At 36.0% G+C, this 24625-nt stretch overlaps 1 protein-coding gene across 2 annotated transcripts in view; it reads left to right on the forward strand.

Annotated features, from left to right (window-relative positions):
- Unc5c (unc-5 netrin receptor C) overlaps positions 1-24625 on the forward strand; it is a 346547-nt gene that overhangs the window by 201834 nt on the left and 120088 nt on the right. For both annotated transcript variants that reach the window (XM_051194505.1, XM_051194512.1), the window contains exon 2: positions 6467-6688. In XM_051194505.1, the coding sequence (XP_051050462.1) occupies positions 6467-6688 (222 nt within the window). The remainder of the gene's footprint in view (positions 1-6466; positions 6689-24625) is intronic.

The raw sequence follows: 24625 nt of genomic DNA on the forward strand, positions 1-24625 counted from the left end.
CCATATAGAAAGGAAATCACCATAAGAATTTTACTTTGATAAATTAATAAACTACCCATAAAAATTATTTAACAATTTCATTATTTAAGCCATTTTGCCCAAATTAGTGCACTTAATTTCAAGTTGAAGTACATATTTTGTAAAATGAAATGATTTGGAATATTTAACCATATTACACAAGATATGTTCACATCTAAAGCTGTGTTTATAAACTGGATTCCTATTGTCACCCTGATATCACCTCTAGATCTTTAGCTATGAAGTGAGGAGGGAATCTAATCACTGATCTCTCTATGAGGTAAAACTTGGGATTGTTCTTTTATAGCTTCAAGTTTGGTGATCCTACCTTAATAGAATCTGGAAACTGATTTGTTTGAATAGTAAAACCATAAGGTGTTAAGAAGTGATCTCTGTAAGTAATTTATCAGCTCAGAGCAGAGCTGGCTTATCGTTCCTGAAGGATTGGCCCCTGTGTGCCATGGGTGCTCTATTTATTTATTTATTTATTTATTTATTTATTTATTTATTTATTATAACCAAGTCCATTTAAATGAAAACAAACATTTATAGACCATTCTAGGTAATTTGGGCATTGTTCTTTCCAAACTACTTCCTGTTGGTAAGGGGTGCTGTCATGGGGGCTTCTAAGAAGATGCAGCAATCCTGGCTGTAGTCTGCAAGGTGGCTTTTTCCAGCTGTTTTGAATGTAGGATCACCTGGTACTCTGTTTCAGGTGGTCTGACTTTATCAAACCACATTAGTCTGGAAGGAATCCACAGCTTTTCATTTTCTGTGGAAACAAAAATAGAAATCCTTTTCCCCAGTAACTTGTCCTTGAACTTAAATTTTTGAGTCACAGCATTTTTTTTAATTTATTATTTTACATGTTGATCCCAGTTCCCTCTTCCTCCCTCCCTCCCTTCCTCCTTTTACCCTTTCTGCCCTCTCACATGCACTCTAACCATACTCCCTTCCCATCCCCCCACCCCAATTCCATATGTAGGGGAATGCCATCCAGTTGGGGTCATGTAGATCTGACAGGTCATGTGAAGTAGGGACTAGGGCTTCTCTCCTGTCTCTAGGTTAAGGCAGTTATCCCTCCATGGGGGATGTGTTAGCAAGGTCCTTTTGTGCACCAGGGATACATCCTGGCTCCACTGTCTGTGGTCCCTTAGACTGCTCAGTCCTTCTGGCTGAGACTCATAATCAGGGGGGCCTGAGTCAGTCCCATGCTGGCTTCCCAGCTATCAGTCTAGTGGCCCTTAGCTCCTCCTTGTTCAGGTAAGCTGTCTGTATGTGTTTCTGCCGCCTGGTCTTGTCCTCTCCATCTGCATCTGGGTTCTAGTTCGACTCAGTGTTTATGTATGCAAAACACCAAATAACCCTATTAAAAAATGGGGTAGAGAACTGAAGAAAGAATTCTCAATAGAGGAAATGAAAAAGGCTGAAAGACACTTAAGAAAGTGCTCCACATCCTTAGCTATCAGGGAAATGCAAATCAAAACAACTTTGAGATACCATCTTACTCCTGCCAGAATGGCTAAAATTAGAAATACCAATGATGACTCATGTTGGAGAGGATGTGGAGAAAGGGGAACACTCCTCCACTGCTGGTGGGAGTGCAAACTCATATAGCCATTTTGGAGATCAGTATGGTGGTTCCTCAGGAAAATGGGAATTAGTTTACCACAGGACCCGGCAATCCCCCTTTAGGCATATACACAAATGATCTACATCCATACAACAAAGACATCTGTTCAACTATGTTCATAGCAGCACTATTTGTAATAGCAAGAACCTGGAAGCAACCTACATGCCCCTCAATTGAAGAATGGATAATGAAGATGTGGCACATCTACACAATGGAATACTACTCTGTAGAAAAAAATAATGGTATCTTGAAATTCGCAGGCAAGTGGATGGCACTTGAAGAAACCATCCTGAATGAGGTAACCCACTCACAAAAAGAGGAACATAGTATATACTCACTCATATATGGATTTTAGACCTAGAGCAAAGGATCACCAGCCTATAATTCACACCACCAGAGGAACTAGGATACAAGGTGTATTCTAAGAGATTCATATAAAGTCCCTCACAGAAGGGGGAAGGGACAAGTCCCCCAGAGCACAGGGGAAGTGGGGTGGGGGGGAGCAGCAAATGTAGAGAGAAGTAGGAGAAAGCGAGGGAGAGGAAGGAAAACACTTGAGACCAGGAAGACTGAGCCTGGTTAGGAATAGAAGACAGGAGATAGATAGATAGAGAGAGAGAGAGAGAGAGAGAGAGAGAGAGAGAGAGAGAGAGAGAGAGAATAAAAGAGGGAGCCAATATTGGTTTGAAGATAAAATTGAACACAAAGAAAGTTCTAGAGAACTACAAGACTGCCGCCAACTAACAATTTGAGTAACCTTGGAAAGGCTACCATAAATGCCCTTCCCAGATAATGAGATCAACAACTAACTTATCCATGGGGCCCTCATCTAATGCCTGTTGGAAACAGGAACAAACACTCATACATAAACACTGAGCCATGGGTGCTCTTGCCAACGAAACAGATACAGATTTCAAGTGAAGGCTGTGCACAGATTGCCACACATCTTCAATTGCAAGGAACTGGTTATAGTTTAGGTTTCTTAGTCTGAACTTCAATGGCTTCTAGAAAATGCCCAGCCTACCTTTAAAAATATGTGAAATCCCCAATAAGTTTCAGCATGAATGTCCAGCAGGAATGATGTCATATCTGTTCAGTCACTGGGGAGCAGAATGCCCAGTTTATTTCATCTGGAGGTAGGGTTGGGTTCCTAGTGAATGTGACCTGTGATGTCTCAAGTGACCAGAGCCTCAGTTAATGTTGTCCTGCCATTCTCTCTGAAATCTTCATATATTTTAATCAGGATTTTTGAATTTTTCTTCTATATTTTGTCAAACAAATTATTCAGGAAGTTCTATGTATGTTCCCAGAAACCACATTAGGCATCTTACAGTTTCCAGGGTTATGTTACCCTCTGGCTACCATAGGTGTGTGAACACATACATACATACATAAACTCCTGCATGCACACATATATACATATTTTTTAAAACTATTTCAAACCATAAAAATAAAAATGAATACAACATGAACTGTATCATCAAGTTATTTCCATTCTAGTATTAAATATTAGTTGTGTATTAATAGATGCATTAAACTGGTTGGTATAAAAACTATAACCATTAGAATCAACCTGTTTATTTTGTTATAATTATCCCACTACACATATCTACTAACTCAAGGTCTTGGATTTCCTTAGCCAATTATCATTTCTATTCTTGAACTGAGTATTAGAAATAAGATATAATGTTGAATGTGATTTCATGTAGGGTATAAATTGGGGTTTACAATATGGGCACCATAAGAAATAATAAGCTAATAGACTATTGTTTGTTAAGTCAACTCCCTAGAGGAACACTTGGAGTGAATTCTGTGGAAATGATAATTATATACAATTGAAAATATAAGAGTCATCAAAGAGAGAAAATGTTATTTCTAATGATAGAAATGATTCCTTATTTTTTTTTTCCTTTTTAAGTGTTAACAATCAACTTGACAAATCAATACTATGCCTAGACACGGGCTAATTTCTTTCACTTGTAATGGTCATATTATGGTAAAACTCAAAATTAAAGAAATGAGTTATTAGTTTTATCATATGTGTTCTATTATTAAATCATCACTTCTCCTGTTGGCATTTTATTGAGCTTAAAATATGAATGTGATTTTTCTGATATTCCATTATTATCCCTCTTCTCAGAACATGCAATAAAATAATGAAACTAAAGAAATGCATATTTTTGGCTAGTGCTATAACTGACTTTTAGTGTCATTATGAAGTTTAATGATATATGAACATATAAATACTTATGTTATATTACCAAATAAAATAGATGTGTATAATTAGCTAGTACTTTATAATCAGTTCTTTTAAAGAAACAAGCTTCACTTAAAACTACACATTTACTAAACTATGTAAAAAATAAAATATCTTTCATCTGATGCTTTAAGTATACTTCCATGTTTCTTTGTACGCAAACACAATCCAAAAGGAAAGTGAAATAAGCTAGGGCTGCTGTCTTGTTTACTTTCATTAATAATAATGAAACAAGATCCATGCTTCAGTAGAATTTGAGCATGGCATTTCATATAGCTGTATTGATTATCAGCCTAGTACATCCTCACATATAAAAGGAAGTACTCTGGAAGATGACAGAAATATTGGGTAAGGCATTCAAGGCATCGGCTTTTGTGCAGAAGAATCTGTCAATAGTTCCCGTTCCACGTCCCTTTGCTTTTCTGGCTCTGATCAGTCTAGAGTGATCTTGCATATTGACTAGTTGAGCTGGAATTGCTATGTACAAGGTTATTCTTTAGTAAGCTGACAGTTTGTGTCCATATTTGTCAGCAGTGAAAAAACTACAAATGATGCCTTGCCAGAGAAAGTATATCAGGAGGTGAAGGAAGGAAGAACGCCTAGCTACAGCAGACATCATTTCCACAACGTCAGGAATTGACTATGGTGAAGCAGTTTCTAAAACTAGTTTTGCCTGTGATTCAAGTAAAGCCAATTTTTTTACTGCAAAACAGATTGGCAGTGACTGGGTGTCATTACTATTTGAAAGCTATCCCACGACCTAGATGAAAAAAGTCTCAGGCCAGATTTCTTAGTGGACAGATGTCCACTTCACCAATGGCTAGCTCCCAAAAATCAGATAGCAACTGAATACATAATATAATAGGTTTCAAGGTAATGTCTGAGCCACCATCTCTAAATACCAACATCATAGCATCTGTGTAATACTGTACAAGAGTACTTCCAGAGAACTTGTAAACTACATTGTTATCTTTGACCCATGAATTTTAATGTGCAATATTAGCATATTTGTGAACTAATGATAGTTTGTTCTTTTCTGTCCCTCATGAGAATATAATTATCAGGCATAACATATAACATAATTGAAAGACTCTTATCTTTTTATAAAACATTACTAGACTTTATTAAAAACAAAATAAACATGACTTTTTAAAAATTGGAATCATGTAGAATCCAAATTAAGAAATATAAGAGGACTTCAAAGTATACAGATCTGTCCAGTGGTTGTAGATGAGATGTATTCAATGATGTTGATAGATCAGAGAGGGAGTAACACATCTGACAATATGGAAATCTATAAAAATGAGATTTGTTCATAATGAGGTTTTGAGCAATGTTCTAGTGGTCACATAATAACATGTATCAGATGAAGTAAATTGTCAAAATTAGACCACATAGAATTTTAGTCTCAATGAAGATTTTCTTTCTTTCTTTCTTTTGTTCTTTCTATCTTTCTTCCTTTGTTTTTTTGACAAGGGGTTTCTCTGCATAGCATTCTGGCTGTCGTAGTCACTTTGTAGACCATGCTGGCCTCAAACTCAGTGAGTTCGCCTCCCAAGTGCTGAGAATAAAAGTGTATGCCACCACTGACGGGCCTCAGTAAATATTTTCTTTTTTTTTCATATTTCAAATAAGAATTTTATTCTCTGTTATTTATTCTTAAAGTTTCATTTATGTTTATTGTATTTACATGATTTCTCTCCTCCTTCTCACTTCATCTTATAATATGTCTCTCCACTTCATCTCTTTAATTCTTATTACACACACACACACACACACACACACACACACACACAGAAACAAATAATATATAGGTACAATCTGCTGGATGTGTTATTTGCTCACCTGACTGAGTCAAGTGCACCTATTGAAACTAGTGATCAATTTGGATCTGAATTTAGACAACTTTAATTCACATTTTTAGTGAACTTACACAGATGTTTGAAAAATGATTTAAAGTTTACTGCAAGCCTTATACTTCTAATAGAAGTTGTTTCTGTTTGTTTCAGTATTGGTTTTTGAGAGGTGTTTTGCTTGCTCGAGTGTCTGTGCATCCCAAATGTGGAGTGCCCATCAAAGGCCAGAAAGCACATCTGATTCTCAGGAACTGTAGTTATAGTCTCCATGTGGATGCTGAGAATTGAACCAAAGTCCTTTGGAACAGAAATAAGTGCTTTAGGAACTGATCCTTCTCTTCAGTCCCTTGTTTCAGTTCTTAACAGTAACCCTGTACCCTGAAAAGCATATAATATATTATGACTATCATAGATTCTATGCATGACAAGACCCTGAGCTTTGTTCCCAGTGTGATACCTACTCCATATGTATTCAGTATGATTCATTATTCCTATGGCTGAATTTTGTCACATGTATAAAATAAAATAATAATCAAATTATTTACTGAGCAACCACTCAATATTTCTAAATATTGCATTTCAAGTAGCAGGCATTCAAAAACTTCAATCTTGTGTGTGTGAGCCATTTCTTAAAAAACAAATAGCAACCAAAAGACAAGTTGCTACATTTTGATCATTTTCCCCTTTCTATTCCTCCACCAGATGATGACTTTTTTCATGAACTCCCAGAAACCTTTCCATCTGACCCACCTGAGCCATTGCCACACTTCCTCATTGAGCCTGAAGAAGCTTATATTGTGAAGAACAAGCCTGTGAACTTGTATTGTAAAGCAAGCCCTGCCACCCAGATCTACTTCAAATGTAACAGTGAATGGGTTCATCAGAAGGACCACGTAGTAGATGAGAGAGTAGATGAAACCTCTGGTGAGTTTGTGATTGCGGTTCAGGGTTCACTTCTCGCTATACTATTATCATAATACTGTTTGAGGTAGCAGAGTTGAAAATGCACTTATTATCCTTTGGCAGAAAACTTTGAATTAGTTTTAAGAATTAGTGATCTCCTTCTATACATGCAAAGCAAGCCATGAAGAATAAATGCTTTCTTGTTGTTGGACTATAGGACTATTCAATACATATGCGGAAACAATCAAATGAATTAATGTTAAATATTCTAGCAAATAATGTCTGTGAACTTCACTTGTGTGGTAGTCAAAGGTAAATATCCTGAAATACAGGAGTAGTCTGTAAATGGGAACACATGGTTGTTGACATCACTGTCCAACATTGATCCACATACATATTTTATATTATTTCATATAACATTTTAATTTATTCTTTGAAAATTAACTATCAATAAAACTTTCATGATGCAAATGTTTTACTTCAAACTACTAATTAAAATAATTACATAATCTCTTAAATTTCTCTTAACTTAGAAATATGGATACCTTTTTTCTGTGGCTTAAGTGTTTTCACCTCCAATAGGAAGAACCGCACTTTAAAAAATTCAGATATCAATTTGTGATATTATGATGTAGATGTTAAGACTTTATTAACCAATATTTCCAAGTCAAAGGGAAATAGAATAACAGAATTTGGAAATACTTTTACATCTTATCTTGCACAGATTTCTCTCCATTCAAAACAGAATCTGGGTTTCAAAATTGCAAACAATTCATATGTTTTGCCTAATCAGAAACAAGTACAGACTAGCACATGACAGGTGCCCACTTCAATGTCCCCAGCAATAATATCATTTGAAGAGATGATAATTAATGATGTAGACACGAACACTGAGGAGCCTGGAAGAAGCCAGTAGTCTAAGGGACACGTGGAACATATGTTAACAGAGTATAGGTGGTGTGAAGAAATCAAGCAGTAATTCTATATACTAGTTCGTCAGTGACCATAAGCTGCTGACTACAGAAAAAAAACTAAAATCCAGTTGTGGACAAACTTACATCAGGACAATGCCTCACCTCTTTGTCTTATTATGGAGAAAATAACTCTACCAGATGTTGAAAAAAAAAATCTCATGTGAATTGAATTTTACTGATTTCAACTTACTTGTTAGTAAAGGTTTCAAATACAAATATTTTTAATGATGAGTGCAAGGTATCACTAACATAAAAGTGAAAAGGACAATGTATTTAGGCATGTCTTTAATAATTGAAGAGGAAGGTTATAAATAAAAATAAATCTTCTGATATTCATATAACTTCTGAATACCAATAACTCCTGACAACTTTTCACTATGTTAGTAACACACACACACACACACACACACACACACACACACACAGAGAGAGAGAGAGAGAGAGTATTCTACATTGGTTTTATATGTTCTACATATAAAATTAATTTTATGTAAATCAATAATCAAAATTATCTTTTAAGTAACTACAAACTAAAAAAGAATACACATTTTCATTTAAATCTGGGATGAATGCATGAGGATTAAGGAATTATATGTGAGTTCCAGTACCTGAGATAAGAGAATCAAATGCAAAATAATTTTTTATTGGCTTTTATTTCTAAATGAAACTTTGCAAGAAAGTTAGCAACTATCTTAATGTTGCCATGTTAGATACATATAAGAGGATGATATCTAGAGATACTAGTGAATCATTCCAACATATTAACAACTGTTTTAGACAACATAAAACACTATTTTTCATAAAAGTTATAAAGTAGATATTATCATTTATGATATATAACATAATTTTATATACATGGAAAGCAGACAACTTCAAAGAAAAACTACAAATATTGAAAAATCAGAAAATTTGCTGGTAAGACTAGTACAATACATTATTTTTTCTATGCACAGATAAACAATTCAATTTCTAATATAATAAGGCATGTTACTTAGACTATCAATAATAAAAATAATAGTTATGAAGTTAAGAAATTTGAAGGGATTTGGGGGGTTATTTTGTTTGTTTTGTGATACTGGAGACAGACCCACAACTTATGCTTACTAAGCATGGTCTCCACCACTCAGCTACACACTCAGCTTTAAAAAGAAAATTTCCAAAATCCACACACACACGTATATGTATATTGTTCTTGAATAAAAGGCACAAATACTTTTGAGGTATATATTAGTTGTAATTGATTCTGTTAGATCACCATGATTTTATAGAAGCATAGTTGAAGAAGCTTCATAAATATAAAATAAAAAGATCCTAAAAGGGGCTCAATCTTCACAGAATTAACAGTTCTCATTTGACTAGATAAAGTGCTAAAATAGCTAATGATAAGTACTGCTTTAACCAGTTAAAAATTAGTTGATTGATACAGACATTGGAATAACAAGGTAGCAAGTTGGAAGGGAAAGAAAGAGATGCATAAAACATGCATTCCATTCCATTATTTAGAGTAAGTTCTCAATTTTAGAGCTTGACATTACTGCCACCACCACAATCTTCATCACCATCATCATCACCATCATCACCACCACTATCATCATTTTAACCATTTGTTAGTTGGTTACTGAACTTCAGTAAAGGGATAGTCAAGCCTTTTAAATTAAAACACAAACTCAAAAAGGCTTATAGAAAACCATTATGAAGCTGAATTAAAAAATACCATGAACAGAGCCAAGGAGAATATCTTTAAAAACTTATATCAATATTGATGAATATGAGTCAAAGATATAATTTAGTTATTATGTAAATATTGTTTAAATTACATTTCAGAAAATGCAACAGCACCCAAAAGAAAACCAACCAGTGTTTGATCATGAAATTAGAAGTAAATATGCTAATTATAAGTAAGCATCTAAGGAAATGTTATTATGTTTAAAACATGTATGAAAGACTTTTTTTTAAAAATTGGGGCATGAATTGGAATGCCAGTTTGAAAACAGCACTGATATTGAAATACATATATACCCTTCTTGTAAGTAAATAGTCTAGGGACTTCCTACAAGGAAAAATCTGGATTTCTCAAAGAGTCACCATTATCCAGTTGACCACTATACCTTCTTGGTTTTGTTCATTCTTAGAATGAATTACTATGATATTTTTTAACAGTTAACTTTTCCACTTGTGAAGCTGTAAAAAATTCTCTCAAATAAAATTAAACACAAAATCCCAAACACAGAAAACAGCATTCCTATTGTGTAATACCACTGTGCAAAGAGGATACACATGTTTTTGTATATAAAGTGAAATCTGCATAAATGCACACCAAGAAGTTGACAGCTAAGAATCTAGGGTGAGGAAGTGAGACTTTTATTGTTTGAGATTTTTTTCAGTCATGTGAATATATTATTTTTATGATAAATAATGAAAACCTCTAAACAGCCCACACCACTTTATTGCATCTCTTTGCCAGCTATAATAAATCTTCAGTCTGGACAAACTGTGTAGAAATGTCTTGGTCTCTTATATTAGAGTTCTTTGCCATCCTCCAAGACTAAAAATTCTGAGAATGAAATGGGAATAGAAATCTTTGTGGGTTTTCTTTGTTTTCTTGTTGTGTTTCCATAAAAATAGATTTGCTTGCAACTTGGGTCCTCAGCTCTGTACTTTAACAATCTGATTTTATTGTTTTGAGGATACCATGGTGGTTGTCAAGAGCAAAAAGTATTAAAATATATAGTCTTAAAATATACTGCAAATTGATAAATGTTATTAATATCTTAAAAACATTTTTCTTAAATGACAGAACAGACTAGAGCCATTGCAAGTACATTCATTTTTATAGAATCTCTTCCTTACAACAACATATGTAAACATATTTAGAACCAATTATACTTCCTGGTAACTACTCAACAAAGTCTTTAGCAAAGATATTTTCACAGAGAAAAATTAATAAACTCTTCGAAGGACAGAACTGTAAAAATTTCTGCCACTTATACATATCCAAATGCCTTGCACCTGCAGCCCAGCACTCAGAAGTTTGAAGAAAGAGGATTTTGATAACTTCAAGGCAAGCCTGGGATACCTTGTGAGTACAAGGCCACCCTACACTACAGTTTAAGTTCCAGGTTCAAACATAGTCAAACAGAATACTTAGTGTCCCTCTTAAATTATGAAATCATTCTATGATCCCTCATCCTCTGGATATAAAACTAATGACAATTTTCACTCAGCAAAGTTAACATAGTTTACAGTATTCAATATTCAGAAATTCTTGATCTAGTGATACAGTAATATATTCCCTTCAAAATCAGATTGAAATAATTATTTATTTTGGTATTATGTATACAAGTGGTTTTGCCTGCATGGAATGCCTGTGAGGACCAGAAGAAAAGAACTTATCCTCCAGAACTGGAGTTACAAATAGCTGTGTGCCCTCGCATGCCAAGAACCACACCCAGGTCCTCCGCAAAAGCATCAAGTGCTCTTCACCCCTCTCTCCTGCCCCCAAATCACATAGAAATGTTGTTCTGATAAAAATTTTATCATTATATTTTAAAGAAAATCTCAGGCTCAGCTGATTGCTTTCTATTTACTTGAAACCTTTTCAACTCTTGTTTCCATGGCACCTAAAATCCACCATGTGAAAGCAAATATTTTTGTTCCACAAAGAAGCAAAGGAATTAAGAAAATGCCAGTGTTGCTTTGAAATTTTAATAATCTCTAAGGTTTTCTCCTTTTGTCTTCAATTATTCCTAAATTAGCTGAAGATGTCTGCAAGATCGCTATACAATAATAAAAGATGCACTGAGCATTTTGTATGTCCTATGCTCTTTAGGCATCCTATAAATCTTATGTGAGATGGTTATTGGGGGGTTGATTTTATGAATGAGGGAACTGAGCTCAGTAGGAGAAAGAAGCTAATTTCCTCTGTATCATACAGTGAGAAGGTAACAGAAGCAGGAATTCACCTCAGGACCGCTTTGTCTCTTCGTAGAGTGGAGCAGTGATTCCAGCAAGCCTGGAACTTGGAGGTTCCCTCTAAATCATGAGGCTTTGGGTTCAGTTCAGAAAAGGTAGCCATTGTGTGTTCTTCATGCTCCCAAATGCCTTCTTTGCATCTTTTTCCTTTGTGATTCTTCAATATAGTAGTGTCAACTCATGGTTGGAATTTGATTTATGTTATTCTCAAAGATGTCTCTGCGGACAATTAGCAAACACTGAGCATTAACAACAACAACAACAACAACAAAAAAGGAAATACAGAGAATACACTGAAGTAGTTTGCTTCTAGTCCAAATCTCATCAAAGGCTTATTGCAGGTATACTGGGTTCACCCAAGTCCTGAATAGTTCTTTTTCTCCTTGTTCTTATTTGTGATACATTTCGTCTCTTCATCCAGTACCAAAAACAGTAATTTTAGCTTCTTCCAAACTCTACCAACCAACAAGATGATCAAATACTTCATTCTTCCCCAAATTAGCTTTCTGGTTCTTGTGTTTTTATTTTTGAGATGAACTCTCACTCATGCTAGCTTAGATCTTAGTACACAGCCCTGGCTGACCTTGACCTCATGATCTTTCTTCCTCTGCCTCCCAATTGCTAGATTTCTGAATCCCCTCCTACTGATTTAAAATTATTGATTCTTTTAAGACAACTCAGGCCTTTATTGAGGGAGAAAACTGAAGAAGGTGTTTATGATTCAAAGCCAGCTATTTTAAATTCTTATTTATATCCTTTACTATATATCTATTAGATTATTTGAATGTCCACCTTCTTGGACTGGCCTATCTCTTAATTTCAGGCCATTATAGCGCTAAAGTGATTGCTATTTTGTAAAAGTCTAAAATGTGAGACAGCAAGACGGCTCAGTGAGTAAAGGTATTTGCCATGAAACTCTTGTGATATGCATTCTATGCCTTGGGGCCTCCTAAAAGTAATGGAGTAAAGTAAATCAGAAAATTTGATCCTTGACCTCTAAGTATGTCCCTTAGGTATATGTCCCCACACACACATGTCATGTATACACATATGTACATCCATACACATAAATACATGCACACCCGTACTAGTAATAAAATTTCAACAAAAATTAAAAATCTAGAATGTCTTTCCTTTGTCTACAGCATAAATCTCATATTCCTAGAAAGAACATGTAGTCTTCTTTGTAATCAGTTCATTGTCAAACTCCCTAGTCTTATCCTAACAGATTCTTTCTACCATATCTTCTATGTGATATGGTAGAAATGTTTATTGAGTTGCCTTAGTAAATGCCCATTTTGTCAGAGAAAGAATGAATGAAAGGAAGGAAGGAAGGAAGAAAGAGAGAAAGAAAGAAAGAAAGTATAGTTGAGCGTTTTTATGAGCTATAATAATGATATTCCCTTCAGAGGAAATTATAAAGTTATCTTAGTCACTTGAGGGACTATAATAAAACACCATAGTCAAATAGCATATAACAATGGAATGTTATTTCTCAGATCTGAAAACTAAGATTAAGTTATGGAAAGTTTGGATGTCTGTTGAGTGCCAGGTTCCTCACACAAAGTACCTAGCCAAGCTGTCACGTATAAATCTCCTTCCTGAGGGCCACTCAGTTGACCTAACCACCTCCCTACAGCCCTCTTCATAAGAGAATAGAGTTTCTATACATACTTTTAGACAACTTGAATATAATATGGTCTGTATAGCATGTGAAAATCTTAGGAAACTTCCACTGTATATAAACTTTTTTTACTATTATGCAAATGAACTTCTATGAAAATATCATGAGACCTTACTGCCACACTGGGAGACAATAGTGAAATGGTACTGTGACTTTGTCAAGGGGAAGTGAGTGAGGGTTATATGAATTACAATAAATTACACATGCTTTCTTAACTCACAAATCTGTCTTAGAATAAAGACTTCAACTTAGGAGAATTACAGGAGTCATTTACTTTAACTTAGGAATTTTTAGTATGCTCCAGGCTCATCATTAAATTTAATGTAACAGATTTTCTAGTATTTTGACTTCTTGGACTTACTATGTTACATGGAGCTTCATGAAGTAAGTCTGGTCACATTCTATCCTCTGAGTAATTTGAAATGCTTGAAAGAGATACTTGTCTCATACACTTTTCCAATTTACATTTCCTGTTCAGTCTGAAGAGTATATCCCATGAAATCAATAGTAGTACCTCTGATTTTTACTGCTTCAGCTCCTTGGTAACTTGGTGTTTCATACTTAGGTTAAGAAATATATGTTGAATGAATTATTCCTCAGGTAAGTTTCCTGCCTCCTGACTCCATCAAATCCTTCTTGTTCTTAAAGTTTACACAGGGAGTTTACACAGATACATTGTAAATGCAGCTTTCTGTAAAAATGAAGGAAATATGCTTCATTTCTCATGATTTTGCTTATTTCATTTTTAATTGCTTCTGTATCTTGTTTGTATGAACAATAGCTTAACATATGAAAATGTCAATATTTAAAAATTTCATGTACAGAACATGATTTAACATAAATCTTATTTATGTAAGAATTATATTTTTCACATATCTGTTTATTAGTCAATCTATCTATCATCTGTCTCTTAAGATACTCTAGAATGGCATTTTATGGCTCACTATTTGTAAAATTAATGTTCGCACAAGTTAGAGCATAAGGCATCAAACACAAGAAATGGCCTGTGAGCATCTGTTTTGGGAGAGTGTAGCTACTTAACTTGCTAAATTTAGGTAACTGAAATTTTGTTAATATTCTGATGGTAGGTTTATCTCTGTTATTTCATGAATAGGTGATTTGATGACTACATTAAGTAACTCGGTCTTCTATAAGGAAAGTTATTTTGTGTACCCAGTGTATGTGTCAACGCTTTTTGCTATTCTCTATAATCATCTTAAACTCAGCCCTCATTAACAGAGCAAACATTTTAAAAAGAATCTATGTGGGTTTTGTTTAACTTTCTATACATGATGCATAAAATTTGGAAAGTGTGTTTGAACCACATTCCATGACTTTTAAAATTTGAGTCATGGGTGTATTGCCTCTGCAAGCACAGATACATCTATGTATAATATAGTTGTCTGCCAGTGAAGATAAATGATTTTGGAATATAAATCAATTATTCATTTGACTTCCTTCTCCGAGGTACTCATTTCAGTACCAGAAACTAGCATGTTTTTCTTTGCATTAAGAAGCTGGCCCAAGGGCTGGGTAAATGTAAATAGAAAATTGATAGAGATCCATGTTGTACATGAAGGTTTTCCAGCAGAGCCAATCTGTTAACTTTACAAGAGAATAGTTGCCATAATCATAAGAGAAAAGCAGCTATCCTGAATTAGGCACTTCTGCCTACTTTTGCTTGTTACTGCTTACAGTTGATTAATCTTATTTCACATTGATTAAAATCAGCCTTCAACACATGAGTTAACATGACTGATATAATCAAAACTGCAATTACAAAAAATGTAGTTCAATCAGAGTTCCAGGACTGGAATTTTAGTTGCAGAGTTTTATGTCCCTTTTATCACAAAGATGGGCTCCTGTTAGGCAGATGACTTGAGCTCCTATGCTGCAAACAAACCTGGCCTCAGCACTTACTGTTTTCCAAATTTACAAACAGAAATCAGTACCCATTATTTTTATATTACATGCTTGGATTATTTTTCTTCACTTTTTATAATTGTAATACTTGCAAATATCAATTTAAAGTTTCAATATTATAAGCTCTGCCTATATATTAACAAATCCTAACTATACTACAGTTACATAGATACAATATTTCTACTGTTGAAATTGCATATTACATACAAAATTAATATTATATATTTATTGAACAAATATAGCTACAACATGATTGTAAAGGCAAGAAAGCATGGCATGTTTCAGTGCCATTTTAGCAAGCTGTGTTTTATTAGAAAAAAAGCAATTTTTTTCTAAAATTGTGTACAGCAAGAATTTTTAATGCAATAAAAAATTCTTCTCCTCAGATTAGCATCAATAACAAGGACTTTTGTCATCCGTGTTCTTCTTTTCCCTAAGTTAAAAGCATTGACTAATATGATGTAATAAAATATGCATGTGCATCAATATGTAATTACATACATATTTGTGTCCATGTGTGTATGTGTGTGTCCAAATCCTGAGAAAAATCAAGTCCTGCTCCCCATGCCTACCCAGAGGCTGCAATAAGAAGTAGGTATCCAAGGACATCCTTCATCTAAGTTACTTGATACCCAAACAGGGCTCTTGAGAACAGCATTAGAGACTGTTGCTATGGCAATATTGCCATTTGCCCAGTAACCATGCATCCTTTGTGCCTTCCAGTTTAAAAATGCCCACTTCAAAGTGAGAATAATACTATTGCCAGGAGCTGTAGTTTGTTTTTAGTTTTGTTTTTCACTCTAACCTTCATGTGAAATTGGGGTTTAAGGAGGTATCATACTTTCTTTCCTCGGGAAAGAGCATTGAACACCCTGTTTAAAGGCACTTACAGAAGTAACTTCAGCTAAAAAAAATGAAAAAAAAAAAAAAAAAAAAAAAGGCAGCTTGCTAAAGCTTACCGAATCTTATCTGCAAATCTAATATATGTTTTATTTTAGGGGCTGAGGAGAAGCTTTAGTCTTTAAGTTGCTTACCACACAAGCTTAAAAGCTTGAAGACTTTAGTTCAAGACCTAGACCCACATAAAATGAGACTATGCATGGTGTTGTGCTTGCAATCACAGAACTGTAGAGACAGAGGCAGGTAGGTCCCTGGGGATCATTAGCTTAAGTGAAAAGTCTGAGGCCAGTGGTAGACTTAAAAAAAAAAAAAAAAAACCAATGGAGACATTACCTAAGGAATAAAACCTGAGGTTGCTGACATACACCCATGGTCATATACAAACAAGCACACAGACATGCCCATAAACAGAAATAAGTTTATTGTCTGAACCTATTGCCATTCTTGGCAAATCATTTTCATTCATCCAAGTTTCTGCATCATTAATTCTCAGTATCCACAATTTTGTCAATACTTTGTTCAAAATCCTGATAGTAGTTTATGTTTCTCTTTACCTGAGATATCCTGGAACCTCTAAAAAGAGAGTAGAGAATGGTTTTAATTAGAAAATTTCACCGTCAGTGGTTAAATGCTAATACTGAATGAGGAAGACTTGACTAAGTCTAAATCCTGGTCCTTCCCCTAACTTGCCAGCAATCCTGAGTCATCCCTTAGCCAGCTAGTTTCTTCATGCGTGTCCAAATACCCACATTTTCATGCTCCTCTGCAAAGTACATTTGGAAATACAAAGGCAGCATGTACAACACGAGAGAGCTACAGTTTGCCAAGTATCAGCATATTTGGCATAAAAAGCAAGCACAGCCTGTCAGAAGCATAATATCTAGCAATGAAAAAGCAATTCATACTAAGAGAAAAGGCCCGTGTTCACTCCTAATATCATTGAAGGTTTAACCTGATTATAAAAATCTGTTCTGGAAGACATTTCCCAGAAAGTGAACTGAAGAATAAGAAGAAACTAGTAGGGCAGTGCTTTTAACCCTCATCGATCTTGACCAGGGAGCATGGGTTGGGCATCTTTCTCCTGGCTCAAGTCCTACTGATATTTATTTATTTGTTTGTTTGTTTATTCTTCTCATACAATACATCTTGAACATAGACCCCTCCATTCCTCTTATCACCCCCACATCCCCTCTCTCAGAGATCCACTGCTCTTCCATTTTCCCTCAGAAAAGAGCAGACCTCCCAGGGATAGCAACCGAACATGGCACAAGATGCACTAAGAATAGACACAAACCCTCGTACTAATAATAATTATTTTATCACACACAGAATCAATATTTTCCTATACCTGCTGTCAGTGTGTCTGCTTATTTGTCTCAAATTCTCTATTGAAACAGACATGCAAGTCAGCTGGGAATATGGCAAACAAGAGACGTTATTCTGTAAAGCCATTGCATAAGCAGTGGGCATGGATATATAGTCTGTTCATAAACCATGATTGAACTGGAAACTTGTCTTAGAACTGAGAGTAGAAAAATAAGTGAGACTCTGTTGAGGACATCCCCGTGTAGGAGAAAAACAGAAGAGGACAAAATAGGTAAAAGCAATGCGAGGGTGAAGGCAGGTTCTGGCATTGGCTTGAGGTACCCTGCAGTGAGAGTAAATACATTGGTGAAACCCATAGTAGCATGGCATAGAGTTATGAGGTAGACAGTCTCTGCTTTCTTCAATTCCATAGCCCAGATCTACCTATTAAATGCTGACACTGAAGGACAGTAAGCAGCCTTCTTAAGAAAGTGGGGGCTATTGACCTGGAGTGAATTAAAATCTGTGTGGAAAACCCCAGGGCAATGTGCTGAGCAGGGCAAGCCTAGGAATGGCAGGGGATGACTGTCATACCCCTTCATAGCTGCAACTTGGATGTTCCTACACAGTGCTGTTCTGCGTGTGGAATGATGTTAAGGACTAAGAAACTGCCTCCTCAGACCCATTCTGGGGGCATCTGAAACCAAATAAAACCTCGTCCTGGCAGGCAGACAGTTTCTGCTCTGTCTGATTCTTTTGGCTACTCTGTACATGAAGACAGACTGGGCATCCCTCTGCCATATTTGCTTAAGATGCCCACTGTCATAAATTAACACAGATGTGATGACTTCAAGCAACTGGTTTCCTTTCTCACAAGACAGGAAGCTGAAATTTAGCAGATCCACACTTCCTCCCTCGGTGACTCCAGAGGAACGGTTATTTCTTGTCTCTTCCAGCTTCTAGCAGCTGCCCAGCATCCCTGAGATTGTAGCCCCATCAGGGCAGCCTCTGTCTCAGTCTTTATCCCCCTTCTCCCCGTGTCTGTCTTCTGTGAGTCTTCTAGGAGGACACTTGCTGTGAGTTTTGGTTTTCACCAGAATAACCCAGGTTAGTCACAATATTTTCCTGCTGATAACTTTTGCAAAGACCATGTGCCACGGAGTGTTTGCTTTTATGGATCTTAGGGATCACAGCATAGGTGTTTCTTTTTGAGGGTTCACATCATTTAGCTTGTTTACCAAGTATGTATCAAGCAAAGTTCACAATGAGTAAGAGTGATGGAGTACCAAAATAAAAGCACCTGCCTGCCTTTCTCTTTTCCCTTCTTTTTTTTTTTTTTTTCTTCTTTTCTTCTTTTCCATTTCTAAGTAGAGCTGCAACAGATGGCAAGTGTCTTCTGGTGTTTGGTATAAGCTTCTCAAAATCCTTATGATCTGCCATGCTGCACTCTGAGCCAGAGACAGGAAAGGAGCTGCTCATTCTGGTCCCACTTATCTCTCATTTTCCTCATGCCCATAGTATCCGTGCCAACCCTGCCCTGCACCAGTCTCTGCCTCATCAGGACCTGAAAACTCTCTTGATCACTTTTTCCCCCATGTACTTGCCAAAGCAAAATCAAATCTCCAGTGCAGTCAAACAAAATCAGTCTTCACTTCCTAAGCCCTCATCCATGTGCACACACACAGACACAATATGGACAGCTTTGTACACACACACACACACACACACACACACACACACACACACACACACACACACAAACCTTTTTGTTTGGCTAGCAACACAATGGGAATTCAAGCACACTGTGTTGTAACCTCTCTCAGTTGGCTTCCCAGATGGTCCAAGTTCAATAGATTTTTCCCCCTGATTTCCTCAGCTTCTCCTAGCAAGTGCTAAATAGCCATTATGCCTCTTCCTGCACATTGAGATTCATCTGCAGCCACTAAACCGCCTCCAAAGTGCTTCAATTTTGCATGAGCGCTAAGCTGGGGACTGGGATACATTACCCAGAGCCGAAGGCCCAGATCATTAGGAAGAGCATGTAAATCCTCTGAACCAGAAATAAAACGTACAGAGATTTCCTCGGTGAAGTCCCAACTGCAGCTTTATGCAAAACATGAACCTTAGGTAAGACTTTGTTTGGCCCCTTTACCTTCTCAACTTTACTTCAGCATGTTTTAAACTTGGTCTTGAATTTTATTTTTCTTTATGTAGCAAACTTTCTATCAGGAACATCTGAAACAGTAGGCATCCTCCAACATTACTGGAGCCTTGGTCCCTTCTGTCGTAAAGAGATGATTCTTTAAGTTATTTCTAAGAGTTCACTTACATGATAGATTTTTCACAACGAACTTAAAATAGCAGAAAATTTCAAAAAGGGATGGACTGACATGAGATAAATCAAAGGATGTGAATCTTAGTTATGAAGTTGGGGGATATAGTGAGAGTATAAAAATTATCAAGAAGGGCCAGGCATTGGTGCCACATGCCTTTAGTCCCAGCACTTGAGAGGCAGAGGCAGGCAGATCTTTGTGAGTTCAAGGCCAGCATGGTCTACAGAGCGAGTTCCATGACAAGCTCCAAAGCAATACAGAGAAACCCTGCCTTCAAAAACAAACAGCAAACAAACACATTTATCAAGGAGAAAGCAGTGATTATATTTCTCACCCAATAGTTCCATTTTTGCACACTGTTCCCTCAATCTTCAATTATATTTTTCAAGGGCCACACGTTTTCTTTGTACATCATCTGTATTTTCATCACTGCTTTCCTCCCTGTCTCCTCCTCATTTCACCTTACTGGAGACAAGCAGCATGCCCATAACGAATTCTAAATTTTCCTTCAAAAGGACAGCAAGGAATGGCTAGAATGATGAGAGTCCCATAGATTTGCTTACTGTGGGGGTGAGCCCACAGCACAGGCTCTTGGATTTATGACAGAGTACTCATAATAGCAGTGTTGATCCCCAGTGTCATGTGGCATTGCCTTTGCAGTAGAGGATTTTAAACAGTCATGAACTTTTTGTTGTGTACCACATGTCATCTCAGAGTCATAAAAGCATCTCTTAGAGGCCTGCTCTATAGTTACTTCTCGTTTCTCCCTAGATGCATAGACTCAGTGAAACTGTCTTTCTTTAGGATCCTGAAAGTAAACATATATGCTGGTTGTACACTTATGGTTAAATACAGCACTACATTATTTATCTCTAAGCATATTTCCAAGGAGATTTATTAACCACCCATTTATTCAATAATACAGGAGTAAGTGGAACCTGGCAGTGGTGTAGTTAAATAGGGATATAATAGGATATGAAGTATGCACATGCCATCTTGCAGATAAAAAGAAAATAATGGATAAATAATATGCATATGAATGTGCACAGGGACGATAGGTGCAAAAATATACTGAGTGTGTGAGATATCTACATTTACTGAATCCTAGCTGTACTTCCAGCAATTTATAGATATCCTTCAGCTGAGTGTTCTTATGCAGTAATTTCCCTTTACTAAAAAGAATGAATTGTGAAAACACCATAATCGGTATTGATGTAAGGATCATTAATCATGATCCAATTGTAACTTCACATATTAAATAGTTTGAATTCGTGTTCATCCTCTGGAAATTGTTTAGCCAGTTATATGAATGTACCCTTTGAGGAGAATACATTTGTGTGTGCATATATATATATATGCACACACACACATATATATACATACATGCAAGCACACATACATACATACATATATATATGAGCAGACAATAAAACTTTGCCTGGAGATATAAACAAATATAGGACTGAAGCTGCCTGTTCAGTTGTCAGTTACATAAATATCTCAGAGAATTGGAGTCACAATGGAAAACCATCAATTTTTTCCATTTTCTATGAAGACATTAAAACTTGCAAACAATGTTCAGTACTAGGTATCACTCTTCTTTTGTTTCAAATTTAAGTTCATGTACCTTTTTTAAAAAAAACTTCAAAGTATGTTTGCTGCAAAAGAATGATAAAGGAGATCAAACACAATGCTACAATATTTCACAGTTCAACATTCATGTTGGAAGTGAATATGAATATATTACATAGTATTTTGAAAATAGTACTGTGTATATAACAAGTGAGTTCTTCTGAGCTTTTAGTATTATAAGTAATTGGAATTAAACATTGAGATATTTGATAAGACTCAGAGATACTATAATTTTTAAAATGTTTAATAACCTGGAACTGAGTTTTGAATCATGTTCTAAAAGCATTATATCATTTTTTTTTCTTCATTCATTTATCTCCTAGAAATCTATTGAGAACCACTATATACTAAATGGTATATGTGTTGTCTTTATTGTTTAGGATTTTATAATATACAAAGCTTAAAGAACATTCAGGCATCTCATCAAGATGCAGTGGCTCAATCAGAATAGTGCAAACACCTGTTTCCATAGTAGTCTAATGTAGGAGGTCCTACTGAAGATAATATTGTACTCCCTAGTTGGGCATGGCCTAAGTACCTTCCACCTGCTGTATTGGCCATCATCTCTTCTCTCATCTTCTGTATCCAACTGCAGAAGGGGAATAGCAACAGAAGGCAGAGGCCCACCAACTTCTCCCAAAGGTTCAACAAGAGAAAGTACAAATGACCTTCCATACCAGTCACTGGAATTGCTCAGTGACCACATCCAAAAAAAAAAAAAGAGAGAGAGAAAAAGAAAAGAAAAAGCAAGCTAGAAAATGCAGTAGAGTGTGGTATGGAAAATGTTATGAGTTGGCAGTCTGCCCCACAGTCCTCCTGTAGAAGTACAGTCTTTCCAAGATTTCTCATGTTCTCCTTGGACTGCTATGAAGCATACTTAGAAACAACAACTATTTTAACCACTTAGTTTGGGAGAATTTAAGAACAGTGAGAAATTGGCTGCCATACTCAAGGTTATTTATGGGACCAGCCAAGTCAGACCCAAAGTCAGGCTAGAACCTTTTATTGTAGTATTCTCATTTTCTATGTTTAGTTTCACTAATATAGACTTCCTACTGTAGAACATCTCATTTTGATTTTGTGAATATTAATATTTTGATGTTATTGTGATTTCTTAAAAAATTAAATCCATTCTTTTCATATAATAGTTGTTACAGCATAGTGGGAACTCTCTTGCCCATATTCAAGTTCCATCCCCTTCAAGTTCATGTGGGATATTTTCCACCAGTAGTGAAAGACATGATGCTCATGCCTTGTTGAGACAATTGAGAGCAATTTTGGGAATGCTGTTTTTTTTTTCTTAGAGGCTCTTGGAGTGAGAGCCAGCAAAGAAGTGTTCAAAGAAAGCTCTTCGCAGGAAACAACTACTAGGCATCCTGTGATGTTGAAATCAGGAAACAATAACAATATTCCAGATTGTAAAATCATATTAGATAACCCACTAACTTTCTCTGCTAAGAATTTTACATATTTAACCTTTCAATGACTCACTGACAAGAATTCTGATCTGTTAGTCCTTTACAAGAAAGCTACAGTAAATGGGTGAGAGTCTCCCCAAAGTTGTACATTCAGTTAACAAAGAAACACAGGTTCAGCCATATACCTTCCAAACTGCATACTATCAAACAGTTCACACATAGTAATTAACACAGTTTCCCCAAATGCAGCCCTCTGGAGAGCAGGCCCTTAACCTTGCCTGGGAAAAACAGTAGACCATGTCCTGGTGGTATGAGTCAGGGTAAACTAGATCTGAGGGTGTGAGAGCAGAACTGGCCCTGCTCCTTGTTGTTTACTACATTGGGTAAGCTGCCCGTAGCAGTGCTGGAGAATTCCCACCAGTGGTGATGATGAGGGAAAGCTTGCAAGCTGACCAACTCAGCTTCCACCCGGCCCAGAACCAGGTCTACGAGGTAGCACAACCAAACACACACCTTATCTATGATCTTCTGCAGCATGTGAAGGGTACAAACCTACAGATGCAAAACAATGATCTCCATGGCACAAGGCAACTATAGGTCTTCCAAGAGGAGTCTGAGAAAGGTCCCAGTATCCAGTGTGAAGCAGAAACCAGAGTCCCGGAACCGGATCGATGACTCATTGCAATGAACACATACAAGGAAAGATACACCGTGTCACACTACAGCTTCCACTCGAACATGTTTTTTTTTTTTTTAATTTGCTTTTTGTTTGCTTGTTTTGTTTATTTGGTTTTGCTTTTACTTTTACATTTTGTTTTGATGGCGGGGGGTTGCAAAGGCAGAGGGTGGAAGTGAGGGGATGAGCTGAGTAGGATCAGGATGCATGATGTGAAATCCAGAAAGAATCACTGAACAGTAGAAATTCAAAAACTAATAAGGTTTGCCAAAAAATCGGCCTCAGTATTATCCTCTGTATTTATACATTAAAACTTATTTATTAAAACCAGAGTTTGAAAGATAGATACAATGGGACCATCAGAACAGCAGAGATGTTTACAGTATTAATAAAGTAGAAGTAAGACAGTGCATTATACTTGGTAGTAGTGTTTTCAGTAAACTACCCTCCCTCCAAGTGATGAAAAGGCTTTCAGAACATGATAGTATTTTGAAAATATCAGGCCATACAGTGATCTCTTTCTCCCTGTAAAGAAAGGGGATTCAAAAGCTCTTGTTTCAGGTTGAGATTGTCCTTCTTGGATGTGGTGAGTTATAATTGTGTTATTATGATTCTTTAAAAAAGAGGATGAAAAGAATGTTTTCACTATATTAAATCTCTATTTTCTCAGCTATTATGGAAAAGGATAGAGGCTCTAAAAAGCAAAACAACTATGCTGTCCCTCAATTTTTGTGTGAGTGGCTACCATATTCAAAGTTTAAATTGTAGGGTTTTCCCCCCATCTTCTTGGGCAGGTTGAAGTTATAACAACTAACCTCTAAAATATAATAGCATATATCTTATAAAGATATATAATTATATTCTGGGGGAGGTTTTCATTAATCTGTGTATTTCTACAAGTCTTCAATATGTTCTGGACATTATTCTATACCTAATATAGCATGTAACCTGTATTTCCCCTGTGGTACAACAGAAAAGTGAAGAAAGACTAGAAGATATGACTTACCCATGTATAACTTAATTCAAACATGAAGTTTGTGTATTATGTCCATAATTATTCAGAACTAGCCTACTTAGAAATTCCACTCCAGTGGCTGAATGTCCTGCCTTTAATATGTTATTGGGTAGGGACATAAGGGAT

The sequence above is a fragment of the Phodopus roborovskii genome, unplaced genomic scaffold (assembly GCF_943737965.1).
Source record: "Phodopus roborovskii unplaced genomic scaffold, PHOROB, whole genome shotgun sequence".
In the NCBI taxonomy this organism is placed as follows: Eukaryota; Metazoa; Chordata; class Mammalia; order Rodentia; family Cricetidae; genus Phodopus; species Phodopus roborovskii.